Source organism: Hemitrygon akajei, chromosome 5 (genome assembly GCF_048418815.1).
Source record: "Hemitrygon akajei chromosome 5, sHemAka1.3, whole genome shotgun sequence".
NCBI classification, from domain to species: Eukaryota; Metazoa; Chordata; class Chondrichthyes; order Myliobatiformes; family Dasyatidae; genus Hemitrygon; species Hemitrygon akajei.
Window position 1 is genome coordinate 177,087,998 of NC_133128.1, and position 21,006 is coordinate 177,109,003.

A 21,006-nucleotide genomic window follows, 5' to 3' on the forward strand; every position below is an offset into this window, starting at 1 on the left:
TCTCCATTTCTCTAATTCTTAAAAAGATAAAGACCCTATTGAATGTGCATCCTATCGGCCTATATCTTTGCTGAATACGGATTCCAAGACTTTTACCAAAATTTTGGCCACTATATTAGAAAATATATTACCTCAAATTATTTCTGAAGACCAGACCGGATATATTAAAAATTGTTACTCATCCTTTAACATTATAAAATTAATTAATATAGTTTATACTCCTTCATCTAAAATACCAGAATGTGTCATTTCCTTAGATGCTGAAAAAGCGTTTGATAGTTGAATGGCCATATTTATTTAATACTCTGCAGAATTTTAATTTCAGCCTGAAATTTATATCATAAATTAAATTAATATATTATAAGCCTTTGGCTTCAGTTCTTACCAATAATCAAAGATCTCCCTTTTTCCAGCTGTGATGATTTGTTACTATACATCTCTGACCCTGAGAGATCTATTCCTGTTATTTTATCCTTGCTTGCTCAGTTTAGTAGCTTTTCCGGCTACAAACTGAACTTTAGTAAGAGTGAACTATTTCCATTAAATATACAAGTTTCAATCTATAAACACTTACCATTTAAAGTTGTCACAGATAACTTTACTTATTTGGGTATTAAAATTACTAAGAAACATAAGGATTTATTTAAAGTTAACTTTTTACCTTTAATTGACCAAATCAAGCAACTTATTACTAGATGGTCCACATTATCTTTGTCATTAGTTGGTCAAATTAATGCTATCAAGATGATAGTTTTACCCAAATTTTTATGTCTATTTCAAGCATGACCAATTTTTATTCCTAAATCTTTTTTTGACATTATTGACTCCAAAATATCCTCGTATGTGCGGCAGAATAAAAATCATAGATTAAGTAAAAAATATTTACATAAGTCTAAGAAGGAAGGTGGTTTGGCTTTGCCAAACCTAAGATTTTACTATTGGGCAATTAGCATTTGATACTTAATATTTTGGACACAAGAATCGGTCACATTGTAACGATGTGCTTCACACAGCGCTGAAATAACGACACACAGTCGGTAAGTCGTTTCCAGATTAGTTTATTCAAACTTGGCGGTGCTGGTATTTAAATCCTTAGTGCCCGCCCTCTCCGGGCGGAAATGACGTTGAAGGTGCATTACCAAAGTCTCCCCCCGCGCGCTGGCTATTTGTGAGCCGGTTCACCTGCGCAGAAAGTGGGTCGCCACATAACCCCATCCCAGAACCGGCAATACACCCCCCAATGTCCACAGTCTGGATCAGCCTCTGTGCCGCGGTGCCTGAACCTCGACCGGCTGCGCCAAGTCCACATGGGCTGGCTTGAGTCGGTCCACCGTGAAAACCTCCTCTTTCCCCCCAGTGTCCAGAACATATGTGGACCCGTTGTTGTTGATCACCCTGAACGGCCCCTCGTACGGCCGCTGAAGCGGCGCCCGGTGTCCGCCCCTTCGTACAAACATAAACTTAGTTTTGCAGTTCTTTGGGTACATGGGTCGGGGTCAGTCCGTGCTGTGAAGTTGGTACGAGGGTCAGGTTGCCGAGCCTTTCTCGTAGCCTGTCCAGGACTGCTGCAGGTTCTTCCTCTTGCCCCCTTGGGGCTGGTATGAACTCTCCCGGGACGGCCAGGGGTGCGCCGTACACCAACTTGGCTGATGAGGCGTGCAGATACTCTTTGGGCGCTGTACGAATTCCAAGCAGGACCCAGGGAAGCTCGTCCACCCAGTTAAGTCCTCTCAGGCAGGCCATGAGAGCCGACTTCAAGTGATGGTGGAAGCGTTCCACCAGTCCGTTCGACTGTGGGTGGTAGGCAGTTGTGTGGTGCAGCTGCATTCCCAACAGGCTGGCCACAGCCGACCACAGGCTGGAGGTGAAATGGGCGCTTCTGTCGGAGGTAATGTGGGCCAGTACCCCAAAGCGTGCTACCCAGGTTGCGATCAGTGCTCGGGCGCAGGAATCGGCAGATGTGTTGGTGAGCGGGACCGCCTCTGGCCACCTCGTGAACCGATCTACCATAGTTAGCAGGTACCGCGCTCCTCGGGACACTGGTAGGGGGCTCACGATATCCACATGAATGTGGTCGAACCTCCGGTGGGTGGGTTAGAACTGCAGCGGCGGGGCTTTAGTGTGCCGCTGCACCTTGGCTGTTTGGCACTGCGCGCACGTTCTGGCCCATTCACTGACCTGTTTGCAAACTCCGTGCCACACGAACTTGCTGGAGACCAGCCGGACGGTTGTCCTGCTAGATGGGTGCGCCAAACTGTGTATTGAGTCGAAAACCCGCCGCCTCCAGGCTGCCGGGACGATGGGGCGAGGTTGGCCGGTAGCCACGTCACACAGGAGGGTCCTATCACCTGGGCCTACGAGAAAGTCCTGCAGCTGCAAACCCGAGACTGCGGTCCTGTAGCTGGGCATCTCCTCGTCTGCCTGCTGCGCCTCCGCCAGTGCTGCATAGTTCACCCCCAGGGACAGGGCCTGGACAGCTGGTCTGGAGAGTGTGTCCGCCACGACATTGTCCTTCCCCGAGACATGCTGGATGTCCGTCGTGTACTCGGAGATGTAGGACAGATGTCGCTGTTGGCGAGCCGACCAGGGATCTGACACCTTCGTGAACGCGAAGGTCAATGGTTTGTGGTCCGTGAACGTGGTGAACGGCCTGCCTTCCAAGAAGTACCTGAAATGCCGGACTGCCAGATATAGTGCCAACAGCTCCCGGTCGAAAGCACTGTACTTGAGTTCGGGTGGTCGTAGGTGCTTGCTGAAGAACGTCAGGGGTTGCCAGAGCCCCTCGATGAGCTGCTCCAGCACCCCACCGACTGCTGTGTTGGATGCGTCCATCATGAGGGCGGTCGGAACGTCCATTCTGGGGTGCACCAGCATCGTGGCATCTGCGAAGGCTTCCTTGGCTTTAACGAAAGTGGCCGCGGCCTCCTCATCCCAAGTAATGTCCTTGCCTTTATCCGACATCAGGGTATACAAAGGGCGCATGATACGGGCTGCTGAGGGGAGGAAATGGTGGTAGAAGTTCACCATACCCACAAACTCCTGCAGGCCTTTGACCGTGCTGGGTCGGGCAAAGTGGCGGATCGCGTCTACCTTGGTGGGCAGAGGTGTTGCCCCGTCTTTGGTAATCCTGTGGCCCAGGAAGTCGATGGTATCGAGACTGAACTGGCATTTGGCCGGGTTGATCGTGAGGCTGAAATCACTCAGGCGGGAGTAGAGCTGGCAAAGGTGCGACAGATGCTCCTGACGACTACTGCTGGCAATAAGGACGTCGTCCAAATAGATGAACGCAAAGTCCAGGTCGCGTCCCACCGCGTCCATTAGCCGCTGGAACGTCTGTGCGGCATTCTTCAGGCCGAACGGCATTCAGAGGAACTCGAACAGGCCGAACGGGGTGATGAGTGCTGTTTTGGGGATGTCTTCAGGGTGCACCGGGATTTGATGGTATCCTCGGACAAGGTCTACCTTGGAAAAGATTCTTGCCCCATGCAGGTTTGCTGCAAAGTTCTGTATGTGCGGCATGGGGTAGCGGTCTGGAGTGGTAGCCTCGTTCAGTCTGTGGTAGTCGCCGCATGGTCTCCAACCCCTGGCTGCTTTGGGCACCATGTGCAGGGGGGAGGCCCATGGGCTGTCGGACCTCCATACGATCCCCAATTCCTCCATCCTCTTGAACTCCTCCTTCGCTAGGTGGAGCTTTTCCGGGGGGAGCCTTTGTGAGCGGGCGTGGAGGGGTGGTCCCTGGGTCGGAATGTGGTGCTGTACCCCGTGTCTGGGCATGGCTGCCGTGAACTGCGGTTCCAGAATCGATGGGAAGTCCGCCAGGATTCTGGTGAATTTGTTGTCCGACAGCATGATGGAGTCCAGGTGTGGGGCCGGCAACTTGGCTTCACCCAGGGAGAATGTCTGGAAAGTCTCAGCATGTACCAGTCTTTTCCCTTGCAAGTCGACCAGCAGGCTGTGAGCTCGCAAGAAGTCCGCCCACAGGAGTGGTTGGGCCACGGCGGCCAGTGTGAAGACCCACGTGAACCGGCTGGCGCCGAACTGCAGCTGCACTGTGCGGGTGCCATAGGTCCGTATCGTGCTGCCGTTTGCGGCCCTCAGGGTGCTCACCACATGGTAGTAGCACGTGGAATCAGAGGATATCTGCCGAATCTGGAACTGGGCTTCTGCTTGGCTAAACCACACGCGTGGTCGCAGCGTCCAGAAAGTCGGCAGTTTGAGCGAATGCGTGAACAGATGAAAAGTCGGTCATCTTTGGTCCAAATCTCGCTTGGACCGTCGGGGTCACCAATGTAGCGATGTGCTACACACAGCGCTGAAATAACGACACGCAGTCGGTAAGTCTTTTCGAGACTAGTTTATTCAAACTTCGCGATGCTGGTATTTAAATCCCTAGCGCCCGCCCTCTCCGGGCGGAAATGACATCAGAGGTGCATTACCAAAGTCTCCCCCCCCCACCACGCACTGGCTATTTGTGAGCCGGTTCGCCTGTGCAGAAAGTGGGTCACCACAACATTTACCTAGCCCACAATGGGTAAATCTGGAGTGCAAATCTGTACAAGACTTTTCATTGTTCTCTATTTTAGGATCTTCACTTCCTTTTGTTTTATCTAAATTGAATAAACAAATAACTAATCCTATAGTTAAATATATATTACAAGTATGGTTTCAATTTCATAAATTCTTTGGCTTGAATAAGTTTATCTTATCAAGCCCCATTGTATCTAACTTTTTTTCCCCAGCCCTTTTTTTACGGACCAAGCCTTTGTGTTATGGAAAACAAAAGGTATAGCATGTTTTCGTGATCTATTTTTAGATAACAGCTTTATGTCCTTTGAACAGTTGTCCAATAAAAATAATTTGCCTAAAACTCATTTTTTTAGATATTTGCAAATTTGAAATTTCTTGGATAATATGTTACAGTCATCTCCGAAATTAAGTTCAATGGATATTATGGAAAAAATCCTAGCTCTGAATCAGATAAAATTAAGAAGGAATGGGAAAAAGAACTTCATTGTCTTTTACCCACAGAGCAGTGGGAGAAAATTTTACAGTTAGTCAATTCTTCTTCCATTTGCGCTAAACATGCCCTAATACAATTCAAGGGTGTACATAGGGCTCATATGTCCAAGGACAAACTTGCTCGATTTTATTCTCATGTTAATCCAATCTGCGACAGATGTCACTCTGAAGTTGCCTCATTGACTCACATGTTTTGGTCTTGCCTCTGTTTGCAAAATTACTGGAAAGATATTTTTGGTAATATTTCAACAGTTTTGAATATCAAATTGCAACCGCATCCTATTACTGCAAATTTCCGTTTACCAATGGTGGACAATAGTCGTTTATCCCCCTCAGCCCAGCGGATGATTGCATTTGTCACATTAATGGCTAGAAGATCTATCCTACTGAACTGGAAAGAAATTAATGCTCCAACAACATTTCGGTGGTTTTCTCAAACTATTTCTTGTTTAAGTTTAGAAAATATTAGAAGTGTCGTTTTTGACGCTTTAGTTAAATTTGAAGAAACTTGGAGACCATTTATTCAACACTTTCATATGAGTTAAACTGACTTTTCCTAAACCTTATTCTTATCATCTTTAATTATTTGGATAGGGGTGCGGAGTTACTGACACTACTGTGTATATTTGATATAATGCAATGGCACATGTTGGTTAGGTTAGTTTTTTTGGGGTTTTTTTTTCTCTTACTTTTTCCATTTTCTGTAACCACTATGAGTTTGGAAGGTTATTATATGTGGATTAGCAACTGTTTGTATCTGTACTTTAACTTATTAATTATGTACTCTCAAGCTCTTTGTACTCGATGTTTTTCTTATTATGTTTGTTTAAAATTAATAAAAAGATTTAAAAAGAAAAAAAAAACTGCTTCTGTGGACCAGCCCTTCGGTGTATCCTCTCTGACAACTGTTGTGAGATTTCATTGCACTGAAGTATACACATTTCAGCCCATCAATCGCACCATGTTTATTAACCTACCTTCCTTTCAGTCTTACATTTTCAGCCTTTACCCACTTGTACCCTTGTAGTTGGCCAAAACTGGTGCACCATTCCTTCCACAGATGGCAACCATTCTCAATGATGTATGTAGAAACATAGAGAATCTACAGCACAATACAGGCCCTTTGGCCCACAATGTTGTGCTGAACATGTACTTACTTTAGAAATTACTTAGGGTTATCCATAGCCCTCTATTTTACTAAGCCCCATGTACCTATCCAGAAATCTCTTAAAAGACCCTATCATATCTGCCTCCACCACTGTCGCTGGCAGACTATTCCACACACTCACCAGTCTCTGTGTAATAAAACTTAACCAACATCTCCTCTGTACCTACTTCCAAGCACTTTAAAACTGTGCCCTCTCGTGTTAGTAATTTCAGCCCTGGGAAAAAGCCTGAGACTATCCACACGATCATTGTTTTCATCAGGTCATCTCTTATCCTCCACTGCTCCAAGGAGAAAAGGATGAGTTCACTCAACCTATTCACATAAGGCATGCTCCCCAATCCAGGCAACATGCTTGTAAATCTCCTCTGCACCCTTTCTAGTTTCTACATCCTTCCTGTCGTGAGGTGATCAGAACTGAGCACAGTACTCCAAGTGGAGTCTGGCCAGGGTTACTTGTCACACCATACCTCTTGCACTCAACCTGATACTTGCTGCCCTGCTGCTGTGGTTACCATCCAGCTGTCACTCTAGTTTTAACCCCATTGCAAAAGAGCTTTAGATAGGCCCATACTCCCTATTAAACTAGAATTACTCACTCAATTTGATAATAATGGAGAACTGAGTAATATGCCCAGTTAAGCTTAGAAACTATAGTGCACTAAGTCTTTAGGCCAAATACCTCAGTTGTATCTGGCTTAAAGTTTCTTGTTTCTGAATTCATCCCATTTTATTGGCAACTCAAAAAATTGACAGGATTTATCACCGTAAAAACAGGCAATAGTCAGCAATTAATAATGTCTCGTACAGATGTATCTGACACAAGCCATGAGGAAGCATCAGGCAGGCATGGATCTCTCACCGTGTGCACTAAACCTAACCCAAATGCTGTCGTCCTCTGGTATTAACTCTAGAAAAACAATTTACACTGTGAAGTCCTTTACATCAACAAGTATTTAAAAGATATACAAATCCTTGCTGCTTTTAACTTGTTAAAAGATATATAAATCTATGCTGCTTTTAACATACTTTCTAGCTGAAAATGTTCAATCAATTTAGCTGAAGGCAAGAAATAAGTTTTGTATTTTTAATTCCTCAAAAGGAAACCTTAACTGAACAGCATTTCAGTTTTTAACATACAGTTTAAGGTAAATGAATGGATTCACAGTGTAATACCTTCTTGGGCTGCTCTTCTCCTGATGATTCATTTCCAGTTGAAATTTGTTGACCACTTGAAACTGTTGGATTTGCAGCCTGAAAAAAAAATCAGATCCTTAAGTTTTCCAATAGATCAAATAATCATAAAAAGAAAGAAAACCTCCAATTTAGGAAAAATACATGTTAAGGATAAATCAATTCAATCAAATTTGTTGCTACACCAGTAATGGATGTTTCCTTTGATCGCCATTAACATTTTCAATTTTATAACCTTTGTAAGCAATATAGAAAATTAAGTCTAAAGCATAATGTTTATTTGTTAATTCTTTCACAGGTGGATAGAGTCCAGTCCATCACAGGCTAAGCCCTCCCCACTATTGAGTGCACTTACAAGGAGCACAGCCACAAGAAAGGAACATCCATTATCAAGGACTCTCCTCCATCCAGGCCTTGCTTTCCTCTCACTACTGCCATTGGACACGAGACACAGGAACCTTAGGTCCCACGCTACCAGGTTCAGGAGCAGTTACTTCACTTGAACCACCAGGCTCCTGAACACAGGTAACTTCATTCACCACAACAACTGAACTGATTCTATAACCCACAGATTTACTTTCAAAAACTTTCTACAATTCATATCCTTAGTATTTTTTGCACAACTTATCTTCTTTGCACATTGTTTCTTTGGCAGTATTTGTTTATGAATAGTTTTTCATAAATTTGATTGCATTTCTTTATATGCCTGCAAGAAACTGAATCTCAAGGTAGTCTATAGCAACAGAAACACTCTGTGGCCATGTTAGTCATAGAAAAAAGTCCCTCTGACCCACCTAGTTCATGCCAAATCATTTAAACTACCTACACCCATCGACCTACACCAGACCATAGCTTTCCATACCCCTACCATCCATGTACCTATCTAAGCTTCTCTTAAATGTAGAAATCAAGCTCACATGCACCACCTGTGCAGGCAGCTTGCTCCACATTCCCACAACCCTCTGAGTGAAGAAGTTCCCCCTCATGTTTCCATTAAACATTTCATCTTTCACCCTTAACCCATGATCTCTAGTTGTAGTTCCACCCAACCACAGTGGAAAAAGCCTACTTGCATTTACCCTATCTATACCCCTGATAAACTTGTACACCTTGTATCAATCTCCTCTCAACCTTCCACATTCCAAGGAATAAAGTTCTGACCTATTCAATTTTTCCATATAACTCAGGTCCTCCTGACTCAGCAATATCTCTGAAATTTTTTCTATACTCGCCAGTGTTTCTGCTTAGAGCTGATGTATGACTTCCTCCTTACGTAATACAGTTTCAAGTTGCATTTCTGGATGCAGCGACGGACTGTGTTAAGCGACAATAGTTTTCCAAAGTACTCCCGAGCCCAGGTGGCTATAATTGTCACAGTAGCATGACGGTTTCTTAAACAGTGCCGCCTGAGGACAAGAAGATCACGCGCATTCAACAGTGGTTTCCGACCTTGCCCTTTACGCACTGAGATGTCTCTGAATTCTCTGAATCTTTTCACAATATTATGTACTATAGATGCTGAAAGACCTAAATTCTCTGCAGTCTTACGTTGGGAAATGTTCCTTTTGAACTGACTAACAATTCTCTCACGAATTTTGGCACAAAGGGGTGAGCCACAACCCATCCTTGCTTGCAAAGACTGAGCCTTTGATGGACGCTACTTTTATACCCAGTCATGATACCTCGCCTGCTTAATGTGGAGTCTTCCAAACCGGTGTCACTTGAATATTCTGTGCACTTTTCAATCTTATTTTAACTCTGTCCCAACTTTTGTTGAGTGTGTTGCAGCCATCAAATTCTAAATCTGTGTATATTTACAAAATACAATTAAGTTGGTCAGTAAAACTATTGAAAATCTTTTCTTTGTACTTTTGTCAGTTAAATAAAGGTTCACGTGAATTAACATATCAGATTTTTGTTTTTATTGCATTTTGGAAAATATCCCAACTTTTCTGGAAACAGGGTTTGTACATAGAAAGGTAAAATATGACTCTCACAATGGCACTCATGGGGTGAGGCTGTATTAGGCTTCGCTCCAATCCTTTTAGTTTTTTTACTTGCAATCACCCCCTAACTGACCTATTTATACCTACACTAAAGGGGTTGATATTTAAGATATACTTTTCAACTTTTTGAATTATTTTTTCAACTCGTCAAAATGGCAAGGAGATCACGAGAAACGAAAAAAGCGAGACCAACTAAAGAACCGTTAACTCTGGACGCAATCGGGAAACTTTTGGATGAGAGACTGGAGGATAAACTCGGCCCAAAGTTTTCTCTGCTTGATGAAACTTTAAAGACGGTCAACGTAAGTCTTTAATCATTTAAATCGGAAATTCAACAACAACAAGCAAGAATTTCAGCTCTTGAAGAAGCCGCCTGCCAGAGAGATCGTAAAATTGAAACTTTGGAACAAAAGCTGTCTTCAACTTCTCAAGTGCTGGAACGTTACAAATCCAAACTTATTGATCTCGAAGGCAGAACCTGCGGATAATCGGGCTCCTGGAAAATGTTGAGAAGGGAGATCCAGTTGAATTTTTCTCTAAATTCTTAATGGATGTCTTCAGCTCAGATGTTCTGAACGACCAGTGATCGACCGCGCACACCACATTTCTCGCTTAAAACCAGCTCCAGGTGAGAAACCATGGCCAGTAATTCTCCAGCTTCACTATGCTCATATTAAAGATCACCTGATTTGAGCTGCCCGACAGAAGGGTATGATCAACTTTCAAGATTTCAAGTTTCGTATTCTGGAAGATTATAGTCGTGAAGTTCTGAGGGAAAGAATGGCTTTTAAACCGGTTATGTCGGAATTTTATCGCTACAAACAAGTGCTGTTATTTCCAGCGCAACTGAGAGTCGTTCTTCCCGATGATTCTCGTCGGCTGTTTAAATCTCCAGCTGACGCCCAAAGATTTCTCAAGGAACAGCACCTTTCTACTACGAGTTGGTTAGTGTATTGTATTTTTATTATCCGTTTTTAATGGCTTTTTATTGTTTTGGCTTTTTCCTTTAAGCTAACAATTAGCCTATAAATTCGGACCTTTCATAATTTGAAGATCCTCATGTGATGACCGATAGTGTAATTATTTTTTACCTGTTCAAGTAAAGGTCTGTTTTTGGTTTATTTCGAGACTTTTTTATTATTATTCTTTTGATTTTGAAAACTACTAATTAAATGTTGCTTAAGTTTGAATACACTTGCCTTATATCTTTTATGATGAAGTATTCAGTCTTTTTAAAAAAAAATTCTCTTTTCAAGATGTCATTTCTTCTTCCCATAAGACCTCAGTTCTTGGACACGTCACATCCGTTTGGGTGCGTCTGAACAAGACTGTTGGTCTTCTTTCCAAATATTAATATAACAATATCTTCTTTTAGGTTTTAACAGTTTAGTTTTTTTTCTGCTTTCTTTCTTAATCTTGTCTTTCTTTTAATAATATTAATTTTACAGTTTTATTCCTGTTACACTAACCATTTACTTTTTTTTGGAATATGGCTGTCTTTTTAAAAATCTTTTTTCTGAGTCGCCGTCTTGAGAGATGGGGGTAAAATTAGTGTTAGTTTGCCTGCTCGCCTCTCTCTGGCTTTTTCTTGGGTTTTCGTGGGTGCTTTTAGCTTAGTTTTTCCTTCATGGGCTGACTCGAAACTACCAAAATGGCTGAAGTGTCGTAACTTCTGGCTCCTCTTTGAACCTGCTCTCCTCTTCCAGATTCATGAGTTTATTTGCAGCTTAACCTTGTGCATTTACTACGATAAATATTAGCAATATGGTAAGATTATTAACTTTGTTTCTTGGAATACAAATGGTTTAAATCATCCGATTAAATTGAAAAAAACATTTAATGTATTCCACAGAATGAATGCTAATATTATCTTTGCACAAGAGACTCATGTGATGAAGGAGGATAGTCAACTTTTTTTTAGGCTTTGGGAGGGCCAACAGTATCATTCGAATTCTCAAGCTAAAGTAAGAGGCGTTTCTATTTTTATACATTCCTCAACCTCTTTTATATATTATGAAACAATTTCAGACCCACAAGGTAGATTTTTGCTCATTATTGGGTTACTTTTCAACCAAAAAGTCGTTTTAGTTAATATTTATGCTCCGAATATTGACTGTCCCAAATTTTTTAAATGTTTATTTATATCTTTCCCTAATTTAAATGAGTATATGTTGATAATGGGTGGGGATTTTAACTGTTGTTTAAATCCCTCAATGGACAGATCTAAGTCCATTCAATTTCTTCCGAATAATTCAGCCTCTCTCATTAACTCCTCTATGGTTGATTTTGGAATCCCTGAAATTTGGCGATTTTTACACCCCAGGATAAAGAATGTTCATATTTCTTTCATGTTTACCATAATTACTCAAGAATTGACTATTTCTTTATTGATCATTGTCTACTTACAGACGTTATTGACTGTAACTATGACTCTATTACTATCTCTGACCATGCACCTTTGAAGCTATCTATTAAGACAACGGATTCATCCTCAAGTGTTAAACCACGGCGGTTCAACTCTACTTCAGGATTCAGACTGTCTCAACTTCATTAAACAACAAATTGATTTGTTTTTTCAACAAACTTTACAGAAGAAACTTCTAGTGGAATATTATGGGACACTTTTAAAGCATTTATCCGTGGACAAATTATTTCATACTCTGCTGAAGTCAGAAAACGAATTAACACTGAAATACTTATGTTGGTTGATAAAATTAAAGAAATTGATAAGACTTACTCTGTGACCCCTAGTAAAGAACTCTATAAAAAGAGTTGAACTTCAAATGGAGCACAGTTTGCTATTATCCTCTTCGATTGAAAATCAGTTAATTAAATTTAGGACTCAGTTTTATATACACGGGGACAAATCTGGTAAATTATTGGCTAATCAATTGAAAACTGCTTTGGTTAAACGGCAAATCATTAAGATTTGTAAACGAGATGGCACTTTGACAATTGATAATAAAGAGATAAATAAAGCCTTTCAAGATTTTTATAATTCTCTTTATCAATCAGAATTTTCTGATGATTCTTCCATAATGGATGAATTTTTAAGGAAATTGAATATCCCAAAATTAACAGCTGAGGATTATGTATCATTAGATGCACCTATTACGGAATCCGAAATAAAAGAGGCTAATTTTTCAATGAATTCAGGTAAAGCCCCTGGTCCGGACGGTTATACTGTGGAATTCTTTAAATCTTTTTCCTCTATACTCTCTCCTTGGTTATGTAAAATTTTTAAGGACGCATTAACTGTAGGTAAACTACCACAATCTTTTTAAGAAGCGTCCATTTCTTTAATTCTTAAAAAAGATAAAGACCCTACTGAATGTGCATCTTATCGGCCTATATCTTTGCTGATTACGGATTCCAAGATTTTTACCAAAATTTTGGCCACTAGATTGGAAAATATATTACCTCAAATTATTTCTGAGGACCAGACCAGATTTATTAAAAATCAATATTCATCTTTTAACATTAGAAAATTAATATAGCTTACACTCCTTCATCTAAAATCCCAGAATGTTTCATTTCCTTAGACGCTGAAGAGTTTTATAGACAATAGACAGTAGGTGCAGGAGTAGGCCATTCGGCCCTTCTAGCCAGCACTGTCATTCACTGTGATCATGGCTGATCATATACAATCAGTACTCCATTCCTGCCCTCTCCCCATATACCCTGACCCCGTTATCTATAAGAGTTCTATCTAACTCTTCTCTTGAAAGCATCCAGAGACTTGGCCTTCACTGCCTTCTGGAGCAGAGCATTCCAAATATCCACCACTTTCTGGGTGAAAAAGTTTTTCCGCATCTCTGTTCTAAATGGCCTACCCCTTATTCTTAAACTGTGGCCTCTAGTTCTGGACTCACCCATCAGCAGGAACATGCTTCCTGCCTCCAGCGTGTCCAATCCCTTAATAATCTTATATGTTTCAATCAGATCCCCTTTCATCCTTCTAAATTCCAGTGTATACAAGCCCAGTCGCTCCAATCTTTTAACATATGACAGTCCCGCCATTCTGGGAATTAACCTTGTGAACCTACACTGCACTCCCTAACCGGTCTATAATTCCCTGTTTTCTCTCTCCCTCCTTTCTTGAAAAGTGGGACAACATTACCCACCCTCCAATCCACAGGAACTGATCCTGAATCTATAGAACACTGGAAAATGATTACCAATGCGTCCACGATTTCTAGATAGATAGATAGATAGATAGATACTTTATTCATCCCCATGGGGAAATTCAACATTTTTTCCAATGTCCCATACACCTCCTCAAGTACCCTGGGATGCAGACCATCAGGTCTCGGTGACTTATCAGCCTTCAGACCCAACAGTCCATACAACACAGTTTCTTGACTAATATAAATTTCCTTCAGTTCATCCATTACCCTAGTTCCTTTGGCCACTATTACATCTGGGAGATTGTTTGTGTCTTCCCTAGTGAAGATACTGGAGTATAAAAGTTGCATTGTTTGCTGTGTAACCAAAACTATGTAGTCAGCTTTGAGCTTGCTATTTTGCTATGCATGTATCCAATTTAGTAGGAGAATGAAATCTTAAGAATGTAGAAGATAATGGTGTGTTAATGAGAGGTAGCTAAGAGATGTAGATTAGAACATAATTAAGTCAATGGGTAGAAACAATAGTGGCGGATTTACTGTAGACGGACTGGATATGCTAATGCAGCTAAACCAGGAGACTGCTATAAAAAATGCTATGTACAAGGATCGGTGGGCACTCAGCGACTAGCTCAATGACTGTCTCAGCTTTAATTTGCAAATTAAAGATTAACGCTTGTTGAAGAATCTTCTGCGTCTCCTGGTTGTTTGTGGGGCACGAGAAACCACGACAAAATTGGCGACCGTGGCAGGACAGAAAGAGACCCGTGGAAATAAGGAAACGGCAGATTGGGGACGTTTCCCAGTCCTCTAGGGACCCCCACAAGGCTAACAGAATTAAGGGTGCACCCAAACAAAAGGTAAGCGCTTTTTGCGACAATTTGGACTAAGAATTCTGTTGGTTTTGGGGAGGTCTTGGAGTCTCAGAAGTGTGGAACCACTGCCGAAGGGTCTCTCCGGTCCAAAGAATCTGGCAGAATTGGGGGTTAACAGGAGGCTCAGAGGATTGATCAAGAACACTGCAGTGGGGGTAAGTACAAATAAGCTAATAAGAAGTTAAGTGAAGAAAAATTCCATGTGGTGTTGGTAAATCCCTGTGGATACCGCTTTGTATGAAACGAAGGTCTGAACAGGCAGGGAAAGGAAAATAGAGAAAATCCTCGTGGATACCGCCTTAAGAGATAAGGGTCTGAATAGACGAGGTGCAAAGAGAAAGTTCTGTGGATACCGCTCTGAATAGAGGTCTGTACGGGCAGAACAGAATCGGAAACAAGGACAGTCCAATATATAGTTCAAAGCGCTGGTAGACAGACAATAGACTAGGCATAGAATTAGAGTAAATAATATTATCCAGTCAATGAACTGTGAATCTCTGAAATACCTTAAAAAGAGAGAACAACATGACAGGTAAAGGAACGGCAGTAGAGATTCTGAGCAAAAAAAATCCCGGTAAATAAATATGAGATCACAAAAACTTCAGAAAAATGGGAAAAGAGAACCAAAAACCTGGTCACAAAATGGCCAAGAGAAGGAACGTTTGATGTAAGCTTGTGCGAAGAAATGGAGGCACTAATTAAAAATTACAAACCAAAAGATAAATCTAAGAAAAGAGGGCAAAAAAGAGAACGAGAAATGGAAGTGCTAAAACTCTTCAGAACGGAGGAAGAAAGGCTGGGGAGGACAGGTAGAATATTGATTACAAGCGAGGAAGACACTAAGGTGCTGGAGAAACAGCCTGTTAGAGAGGAAGGTACAGTGAGAAGCTGGCTTCAGCTCCGTACCCGGATGTGAAAGAAACAGAAAAGCCCCCTCCCTATAATGAGGAAGGAACCCCTAAGCAGTGCCCCCTGCTGACGGGAACAGTAAACATACAGGGAGAAGTACAAGTTTGGGATAATGAAGAGGAAAAAAGACGAGAAGGAAAACGCGGCGATATGGAAGGAGATACAGGCAGAAAGGATAAAGGTGGAACAGGCAAAGAGAGAAATGGAAGAAGAGATTGAACGGATGAAATACTTGAGAGAGGAAAAGGAGTATGAGGAGTATCGGTTATACCATAGAAATGAACAGACTAGAAAAGAAAGTGGCTCATCAGGGCAGGAAGAGATGAGGCATTCAAGAGGAAGTGGAAAAAAGATAGGAGATGAGAGTCTTGGAGAAACACAAGAGAGAAGGGAATCAAACACGAGTAAGGTTCATGAGGAGTCCCTGCCACAGGTGTACAGACACGGACAGGAAGAAAGAGAAGGTGACTCATTGGAGGAGCAAGAGTTAAGTGGAGAGAGAGAGGATGTGAGAATTTGTGGGGAAGAGGTAGGAGGCAGAAGCCTAGAAGAGCAGAAGGAGGCGGTAGGGAAGCGACTTGCGGAAGTAGAGAGAGAGCTAGATAAGTTACTGAGAGGGGATTGCCAGAGGAGATGCGAAAAATACTCCAGGGGCCAACCAAGTATTGAATCAGGACAGAAAGGAAGGACTCCACAGGGAGACCGAGGGAAGAAGAGGACCCCAGAGAAATTTGTGTGGGAGGCAGTAAAGACATACCCTGAGACAGATGGGGAGTTAGGTGAGGAGGAGAGCCAGGGCAGGTGGGAAGGAGGAAGAATGATGCCATTGTTAGTTAAAGGATCACGACAAGTGCAGTATATCCCTTGGGGATCCCAGGACCTAGAAGGGCTGAAAAACACTCTGCCCAATCTAAATGAAGGAGCAGGGAAATGGATTAGAGCCTTTGAAGAAGAAACGGTGGGACGATTATTGGCTATGGGAGATTTGAAGGTACTATTGATAAGGTTGATGGGAACCTCCAAATTTAACGAACTAATGGAAATGGCTGGCATAGTAAACTTGAACGACCAGAGAACTGATGGAGACGGGTTTGACAGAGTGAGGCAGAGGGTATGGCAGGCCCTCAGGAAGCTTTATCCACCTAAAATGGACCCGAAAGCCTTAAAGGGGGATCCACTGGGAGACAATGAAAACCCAGCAGCCTGCATAGAAAACCAGTTGAAAAGGTGGAGACTGAGCAAGAGGTGGAAAATAGCTTATTTATCACCACACTGTTCCAACATAGCATTTTGGATGCAATGCCTCCGCAAGTAAAATCCAAACTGGAGGAAGTGGTTGGGCTGACGTCAATGACCCCACAAGAAATTAGAGACCACGTAGTCCATGTGGTTGAGAAATACCGGAAAGACAAACAAAGGTTGGCTGAGCAGCAGGAAGAGGTGCAAAGGAAGTTAATACAAATGCAGCTCGAAGAACTCAAAAAGGAAAAAGAGAAAAGCAAAAAGATGCTGCCAGCAACCACCGGTCTGAGTACAGCCATCGAACTGGATGAAGCACCGCTATATGGAGGAACCGATCATACTGTAAGACAAGGGCCGGAAAACCCCATGCCAATAATCAACGTCTTTGGAGAAGCATTCCCACAAATGCCCTATCAGGAACAGACTAAATTCAAACAGCCCAGACAGGACTGGAAGTCCCAAGGAGGGGGACAGAGGAGCTATGGGCAGAGGGGACCAGTGAGGAAACAGGGGGAAAGAGAGGTAGAGAGATTGTGCTGGGGATGTAATCAGGCAGGTCACATGAGAAGAGATTGTCCATTTACACCATGGCCTGTCACACACCAGCAGGAACCGATAAGAAGGGAACTAAAGTTTAGCCAAGGACCAGCCCCCACAGGCCCAAGCAGACCTGTGAACCCCTATGCGAGGTATTAGGGGTGCCCTGAGAACTCAAGTGGGAAGGGACATTACCCAATGATAACAAGGGAGGCAGACGAGGAACCAATTGTTCAGGTTATTTCAGAAGGGCAACTGACACCAATAATGATAGATACTGGAGCCACGTACACTTGTGTACAGCCACAGTATGCCCTTCACCTTCCCATGTCAGGAAAGTTTATTAAGACGGTAGGGTTCTCGGGGAAAACACAGTTGACACAGTGCATGGCTCCAGTGCAGTTGAGAATGGGAAATAAAGGAATTGTTTTGCCGGTGCTAGTATTTAAAGGAACTCCGATTAATTTGTTAGGCAGAGATGCCTTATTGAAACTGGAATTAAAATTAGAATGCACCAGAAATGGGCTGAGTGTGGAAAGAGCAGGGGCTCAATTGATAGTGCGAGAAGACAAGAAGTCTAATGTCTTTTGGATAGGAGACATCGCAGATCAGATTCAGGAAACCTGGGAAAAATGGAAAAAGGGCGTGCAGGCTATATTACCCAGGGCTGTAATGCCCAAATCTGAGCTACATTGTACAGTGATTTTTGACGAGACTCAGAACAGGGAGTTAGAGGAGAGATGGTACCTGGAGGCATGTACCCAACAGCACCTGGAAGGGGAGGCTGTGATAATTGGAAAGCAAGGGGCAGCTTTACAAGTTAAATGGAACACCTTTTTAGAAAAATGGTACAAGATACCGGAGGCTGCGCCCCACATAATGTTGTTGGTAAACAAGGGATATCAGTCTAAAGACTTAGGACCCTTAGTTAAGTGTGCTGAACCCGTAACAGTGTGGAGGAAAATCACGCCAGAGGTGGGTATCAAAAGACAACAATTGCATTAAAATAATGGTAAGTGTAATATGGTAGGGACAGTGAGAGAGGTCGAAATAACTCCCCAACCACACATGCCATTGCTGGGAAAGGAAAGAGGCCAGCAGAAAGATAGAAGGTTAGATGAGTTGCCATCTATTCTGTGGTCACAGCATGACACAGACGTAGGGAAAATAAAAACAGCTAGTCCGGTGGAAATAAGGCTGAAAAGGGGAGCAATTCCACCCAGGAGACCACAATACCCTCTAAGACCAGAAGCAGAAGAGGGAATAGCGTCGACAGTGCAGGGGTTGCTTGAAATAGGAGTACTTAAAAGAACAAACAGTCCATGCAATACCCCGTTGCTGCCGGTCTTAAAAGCAGATAAATCTAAGTGGAGATTGGTGCATGATTTGCGAGCGGTAAATGATGTGGTAGAGGACTGGCCAGCGGTAGTCCCCAAGCCACACATGCTTTTGACTAATGTTCCACCAGAAGCAAGTTACTTTTCAGTGATTGATTTGTGTTCAGCTTTCTTCAGCATTCCTCTAGTCGACCAATGTCAGTATCTGTTTGCATTTACTTACAGAGGTGCTCAGTATACCTATACCAGAATGCCGCAAGGGTTTAAACATTCACCACATGTTTTTAATCAGGTGTTGAAGGCAGACCTAGTGGGCATACCATTGGAAAGTACATTGTTACAGTATGTGGATGACCTGTTGATTTGCTCCCACAGTAAGAAACAGTGTGAGTAAGACACTGTAACTCTGTTACAGAAGCTGGCGCACGGAGGACATAAAGTATCCAAAAAGAAACTGCAATTTTGCACGCAGCAAGTGGTATACTTAGGCAGGGTAATATCCAAGGGAGCAAAGGCGATAGCACCAGATCAGATTGAGGCAACAACTAAGGCCCCAAAACCCCAGACTGTAGGGCAGATGATGACGTTTTTGGGAACGGCAGGGTACAGCTCAGATTGGATAGGAGAATATGCTGAGATTGTGGCAGGAATTGCAGTCAGCACCAGCATTAGCTTTGCCTGACTACGAGAAGGTTTTTCATTTGTATGTATCCAACCGACAGGAGGGTTATGTCACAGCGGTTCTAACACGAGAGACAGGCACAGGGGTATCCACCCTGTTATCAGGGATTGGTGGCACTGTACTATGCATATGAAAAGGCATCATCTGTAACCCTGGGCTATCCTGTGACTCTGTACACACACCACAAAGTAGCAGAATTGCTGGAAAGAAGGAAATTTTTTGTGCTGACACCAGCCAGGATAGCAGCATATCAGATGCTATTGACATTTCCAGACATAACTATACAGAGATGCACTGCCAGTAATATAGCCGATTTTGTCCCTTTGGGCTATGAAGGAGAACCCCATGATTGTGTAGGGAAGATGATCACATTTGCCAAATTGAGAGATTTACAGTCAGAACCACTAGAGGATGCAGATAAAAAGGTTCTGTTCGTAGATGGCTCTTGTTATAGGGATTATGATGGAAATTATGCAGGGTTCTCAATAGTGCAGCAGGATAGGTCGAGCTATAAGATTATTAGGATGGAGTCCTGTCCCCAACCGTGTTCCGCCCAACTAGCAGAAATCAAAGCCCTGACAGCTGCGTGTGAAATGATGGAAGGTGAGAAAGTAGACATCTATACTGATTCGGCATATGCTCATGGAGTATGCCATTTGTTCGGGGCAGTGTGGAAACAGAGGTTTTAAAAAAGAGCAGTGGAGATCCCATACACCATTGTCAGCAAATTCTAGACTTAATAAAAGCCATAATGAAACCTAAAGTATTGGCTATAGTAAAATGCCAGGCACATAAAAAGGGAAATGATGTAGTAACAAAGGGAAATCAAGTTGCGGACGAGGCAGCCAGAAAAGCGTCTTGATGTACATCAGCTGTCATTGCCCCCCAGGTAAGCCTAGCTCCAGAACCTGTGGTAGAGGACCTAATTGAAATACAAGGTAAGGCAACTTTGGCAGAACAGACAATGTGGAGACGAAGGGGGGCCAAGCAGAACCCGGAAGGCTTGTGGAGCATGGAAGACGGTTTGTTGGTAGCGCCCACCCCTCTACTGACGATTCTGATTTCAGAAGCGCGTGGGATTGACCATTGTGCAAGGGGGGGGGGGGGGGAAAGTGATAAAGAAAATAAAGGAGGATGGTTTTTGGTCACCTTATTTACAGGCTTCAGTGGACTTTGTCTTGTCACAGTGCGAGGTATGCGCACAGAATGCAGGGTTCGGACATCAGTGGTTAGAAAGTAGACTCGGAGGATGGGGAGAATGACTGTCTAAAAAGGCAATAACTGTCAGTATTGTATTGTTGAGCTGTGCGCTTGTGCTGTGCTGTTTTCTTCCTTGTCTCAAGTCTCTTGTAGTGCGTGCTGCAACCAAACAATTTCCGATGCTCGTGGCAATTACTGAAGCAAGCTTAGTGGAGAAAGAAACACCGAAAATGTATCGTTACAGCCTACAACACCTGCAGGATGAACAAGAGCAAAACGACAGTGTGGGAGTAGATTGTAAGGGCTTCTGAGTTCTTTTTCCCTGTTCTCAGGTACAAAGGGACAGGTTTTTGGCTCAGCGGCCCAGGGTAACAGGGAGAGAATACTTTGAGGTCTTGGCACAGAAAATTATAGTTTAACCCGAGATTTGGGAATAAGTGCTTGAGTTTATTGGGGCTTTTGTGCCCGGACTCTTAGTCTTCTTTCTCTGTGTGAGACCCTATGGGTCTCAAGGGGGGATATATTGGAGTATAAAAGTTGCATTGTTTGCTGTGTAACCAAAACTATGTAGTTAGCTTTGAGCTTGTTATTTTGCTATGCATGTATCCAATTTAGTAGGAGAATGAAATCTTAAGAATGTAGAAGATAATGGTGTGTTAATGAGAGGTAGCTAAGAGATGTAGATTAGAACATGATTAAGTCAATGGGTAGAAACA

At 42.8% G+C, this 21,006-nt stretch overlaps 1 protein-coding gene across 4 annotated transcripts in view; it reads right to left on the minus strand.

Moving 5' to 3' along the window:
- The window catches only part of prpf40a (PRP40 pre-mRNA processing factor 40 homolog A), a 92,879-nt gene that overhangs the window by 54,442 nt on the left and 17,431 nt on the right, over nucleotides 1-21,006 (minus strand). For all 4 annotated transcript variants that reach the window (XM_073047328.1, XM_073047327.1, XM_073047326.1 and 1 more), the window contains one exon: nucleotides 7,361-7,438. In XM_073047328.1, the coding sequence (XP_072903429.1) occupies nucleotides 7,361-7,438 (78 nt within the window). The remainder of the gene's footprint in view (nucleotides 1-7,360; nucleotides 7,439-21,006) is intronic.